The sequence below is a fragment of the Boleophthalmus pectinirostris genome, unplaced genomic scaffold (genome assembly GCF_026225935.1).
Source record: "Boleophthalmus pectinirostris isolate CB_2022bp ecotype Guang Dong unplaced genomic scaffold, ASM2622593v1 HiC_scaffold_22, whole genome shotgun sequence".
Lineage (NCBI taxonomy): Eukaryota > Metazoa > Chordata > Actinopteri > Gobiiformes > Gobiidae > Boleophthalmus > Boleophthalmus pectinirostris.
The window spans coordinates 1002839-1007838 of NW_026571190.1; the positions used below are offsets into that span (position 1 = coordinate 1002839).

The 5000-nt window shown below is 40.2% G+C and overlaps 1 protein-coding gene across 2 annotated transcripts in view; it reads left to right on the forward strand.

Annotated features, from left to right (window-relative positions):
* LOC110157761 (calmodulin-regulated spectrin-associated protein 3) overlaps positions 1–5000 on the forward strand; it is a 34819-nt gene that overhangs the window by 12208 nt on the left and 17611 nt on the right. For both annotated transcript variants that reach the window (XM_055158427.1, XM_055158425.1), the window contains exons 4-5: positions 2109–2198; positions 4138–4173. In XM_055158427.1, the coding sequence (XP_055014402.1) occupies positions 2109–2198; positions 4138–4173 (126 nt within the window). The remainder of the gene's footprint in view (positions 1–2108; positions 2199–4137; positions 4174–5000) is intronic.

Genomic DNA, 5000 nt, shown 5'->3' on the forward strand with positions numbered 1-5000 from the left:
TCACTTTGCCCCAGTGTCTGTGTACATTGGTGGGTGAGTGGTTTCTTTGACCTCCTTGAAGGTGGAAAAGTGCTATATAAAAATGTGATGATGTGGACCAGACTATCAGTCAGATTCTCCTCTCCAGTCCCTGGATTAAAAGTGTGGAGCTGGAACCTGTCTCCGACATACAGACACGTATTCCAGTACAGTTACTCTTTCATTTGGTGGTATTCAGGGTTTCTTTTCTAAATGAAAACAAACACATCCTTCTTCATGCACTAGAGGCTTTGAACTGCAAAGTGTTAGTGCAAACAGAACGCAGTGCATGTGAGTGTGGTTTTTCCTCTCTAATTGGACATCAGTGAATATATAACGAACAGGGTAACAAAAATAAAGCTGTGTGTGATTATGTATTTTAAACTGTGATATAAAAGTATTCAGAGTATTCAGAGTACAGTACTCTGATGGCCTCATGTGTCTGAATACATTACGAAATACATTTTACTGTTTATTCAGTATTGTGTAAGTGAATATATTTCCAAAGTGAAGTAATTCTTCACTCCCACATTACACCCATATTACGCTCTTTTCTGATCTGTGTTATAATGTCATTTCCTCGTCACAAACAGACCTGGAGCTGTGTTTTGTTACATTCACATGTTTAACACACATTGTATATTTAGGCTGAGTTCTTCTCTCAAACAGAAAGTGCTCCCTGGTTTTAAACTCTGTACACTTTCACTAGATTCTTTCAATTTCAGCTCTGGAACCGCCCATCTCTACTCAACAAAAGGTAAAAGGAGCTGTTCACTTGAAAATTAGAGCGTCCTGACATCACAAGGTGGAACAAAGCATTTTGAGCTTCATAGATGTACAGACTAATCATAAACAGTTACTCAAACATATGAATGAAACAAACTAAAACTCCACGTGTGTTTTTGATGAGGACATGGAACATGGCCTAAAGCTCACAAGAGTCTGTTTTGTGTATTATAGGCCCTTTTAAGGCACAATACATGAGTTTTGCAGCTCTCCAGATGCTTTGCAGCTGTCCTTTCCTCACACATCATAAATATTCACATGACTAGCTCTATTAAGCAATTCCCAAACTTTCAGCTAACTGCATGTCAATAGCTCATTTCCTGGTTTGTGGTTGATGAATGGCTTTTAAATGAGATGCAGACAGCACACAGGAGTCTCCTTTTGACCTTAAATGCTGCTTATGGGCCCGGTCAAACAGAAGTAAACAGCAAGGCCAAAAATTCAAGTTAATGCATCTGATATAAAAATGTATTGAACAGATACATATGTACTCTAGTTTATGAAACTGTTGACCTTTTTTCTGTACAATTTTTGGTTCTAAAGTTCCATATGTTTTAAACAGACCATGTATGAAACATGGAACAAAAATTATTTCCCAAATTTCAAAGACCTGCAAATCATGTAAATAAATGGATGTATTTCATCATATCTTGTGTTATTCCATCTTTGAACTGTTGATGAAGGTACATGATTTTTCCAAAAAAAAAATGTATTTAAAATGATAAAAATTTGCTTGGAAGGACTGACATATTTTATAGAAATAGTTTCCTTTCATTTTGAAGTAATATTAAAGTATTCAGAAGAAAAAAACTGACAAATGATGTAAAATCCTGCACCTTCTACTTGTTTGCACAATTTTCCCTCCGTTACTTTTCCCTCCGTTACCATGACCTTTCTTAATAAAAAATCTCATGACTCAAAAAGTAAGAGGTTTTTCAACCTAATCTTGTACCATATGGTAGAAAACTATATGAAGCAAATATTCAAACCAGTTTGTTAAGGATATGGAAGTGAGAACCAAGAGTTATCACTGTTTGGATTTATTGCCCAAAAAGTGCTGCATATTTCATTCCCTCCGTTACCGACATGAGTTTTAAAATTTTTTGTCAACAACTTGAAAGAATATCACAGGTTTAACTTGACCCTGTTGGAGTGTAACTCTTTCCTACATTCTGATACTTTACTTATTTCAATAGTCCCTCTAGTTTCTGAATAAGAGACATTTGAATGTCAAAAATCTGCCCCCGTTTCCCTCCATTACCACTTGACCAGACCCTTATACAATATCTGTATGTGACATGCAGATAAACCAGAGCCTACGGGAGAGCACAGAGGAAGAGGAGCAGCCACCTAAAGCTCCAAACTGCACTGACGCACAGCCTGCCCAGGACCCGGTAACACACTATTTGAATGCTTTTATTTTTTTTTATTATTACATTAACTTCATTTTCTGGCAACAGATTCTAACCTCATTCATTTAATATGTGGCTAACCTTATTTTGACCCACATCTGAACTTTAAATTGTGTTGGTGATTTAATAAAACACTCACCTCATGCGTACCTGACTTTTGGTCCCCACAAAGCAAAAGGTTCCCGTGAAGTGATAATGTGATGAATGCCACTCATCCCTCCCTTCTACATACTCATACTGATATGTACGTGACCCGTGTACAGTGTATGATGTAACCGAGCCTAAAGTCTGACCTCATTCAGTCATCAGCTTCCACAGTGCAAGTTAAGTGTCTGTGTTAAAAAAGTATCTGCAGATCCTCCACATTCCTGATTCATTTTGTCTACACAAACTTCACTTCAACCTCCTTGCATTGTGCCATTGAATCACAGTATATATATATATATATATATATATATATACCATGATGCAGATCCATAAATCAAAAATGACTGCAACAATGTGACGGCGGCAGTGTGCGTTGAGTCGACACAGAACTATAATACACGCATCAAGAATGTCAGACTGCATACTGGGAAGGATTTTCCAAAAAAGTGAGCATCAAACCTCCATGTTTGTTTTCCCAGTGGGATGTGTCTATTGACGAACTCGATCTTTTCAAGTCTTTTGAACCATATCACTTTTGTTTCTGGTTCTGATATTGTCATGTTTTAGTTTTGGGATTCGGACATCGTTAATTGTGTGGTTGTTGGATCCTAACAGTGGAAAAATGACTTGAGAAATTTGTTTGCGAACTCCATAAATGCAAAAGTGAATCAGATGTGTGTGACTGCAAACCTCTGTTCAAACTGTTTCTCTTCCCAACGGAATTGAAAAATAGTGAAAGGTGAAGGTGATGGGCAGGACTGATCCACAGGAAGAACCAAAAAAGAAACCTTTGGCTGCCTAAATCATCCTGAGTTTGCATGTCTGAATCCCAAAACTAAAATATGACAATATCAGAACCAGAAACAAAAGTGATATGGTTCAAAAGACTTGAAAAGATCGACTTTGTGAATAGACACATCCCACTGGGAAAACAAACATGGAGGTTTGATGCTCACTTTTTCGGAAAATCCTTCCCAGTATGAATTGTGCAATGACCGAAAGTCCAAGATTCTTGATGCGTCTATTCAGCCTTTAGGAGGAGTGTATGGTACTGTGCTGCAAATGAAAGCTGAATTTTATCAACTGGACAAAAACTTTAAGAGTGAAAACATTTCACCGCTCATCCAAGAGACTTCTTCGGCTCTGACAGGGTTCTGTAAGTCACTGCCGTTTATCAGCCTGAAGTAAGGAGCTAACTACACTCAAACTAACACACTCTTGTTTACAGTAACTGTGTGTTAAGTCCTTTGAATAACCCTCAACAGAGACATATTTTACTTGATCATCAAATATGTCTTAGCTGATAGCCCCAGAATGATAACACTCTGGTGACAGTTCATATCTTAGGTTAGTTCTGTGGACTGTGGACTGTCTAGAGGGTCTTAGTTTCAGTGTAGTAGTTTCTCTACGCAGATGAACAGTCAAACATGTACTCAAACTTCAGTCCAGTCCACAGAATACCACCTCCATTTGCAAAGGACCAAGATAACAGACATCCAGCCTTTTGTGCGACGCTACTATTTACACAATCTCATTCTGACTTGTCTCCTGACCTGTCCCTGACCTGTCCTCTGACCTGTGCCCTGACCTGTCCCCTGACCTGTCCTCTGACCTGTCCTCCTGACCTGTTCCCTGACCTGTGCCCTGAAATGTCCCCTGACCTGTGCCCTGACTTGTCCTCTGACCTGTCCCTTGACCTGTCCCCTGACCTGTGCTCTGACCTGTCCCCTGACCTGTGCTCTGACCGGTCTGTGTCCTGTCTCTTGTGTTTCAGAGCCAGTCCAGCCGTTGGTACTGGAAGCTGGTTCCGGTGAGTCCAGTGTGTGTGAGCTGAGACACAGCTGTCACTCAAACTCGTGCATGTGTGTGTGTGTGAGAGTGTGTGTGTGTGTGTGAGTGTGTGTGAGTGTGTGTGTGTATGTGTGTGTGTGTGTGTGTGTGTGTGTGCGTGTGTGAGTGTGTGTGTGTGTGTGTGTGTGTGTGAGTGTGTGTGTGTGAGTGTGTGAGTGTGTGTGTGTGTGTGTGTGTGCGTGTGCGGGCGTGTGTGGACCTGTGCAATCCAGGCTCTTTCTATGTACAATTGGCCTACATTAAAAAAAAAAAAACTAACTAATTTGACTTCCTGGACATGGGCAGCAGATATGACATGAGGTAACTCCATAACAGTTACCTAGCAACCATAATGTGTCTAAATGACACAGCGGTTCTGATTGGACCCAAACAAATAAATGAGGGCACTTTTATTTAGTTAAATGAAGGCTTCATCTGTCAGAAAAAGTCTGTCCTTATGCATAAATTATGTTTGCGTTTTGGTTGGAGTTTTCGGTGTTGGTGACAGAGGGATTCTGTATCAGTGCTACTTCCTGTATTTTTTGTACTTTTCAACTTAAGGCAACATTAGAAAACATGAAAGCCTGTCATATGCCCTTTCATTCTAAAGACAGGACTGGGTTAGACAGGCATCACTGTGGTAGAATGAGTGAGATGAGTGTAAGGACCCTGTTGATTGGTCTACTTCCTTGTCTGTCCCCCCCCGTGGCCCCGCCCCCTCTGATGTGTCCCCGCCTCCTTGATGCTCCTGTCATTTATGCTTGTCTCCTCTCTCATCCCTCCATCAGCATGCTATCGCTTTTTGTT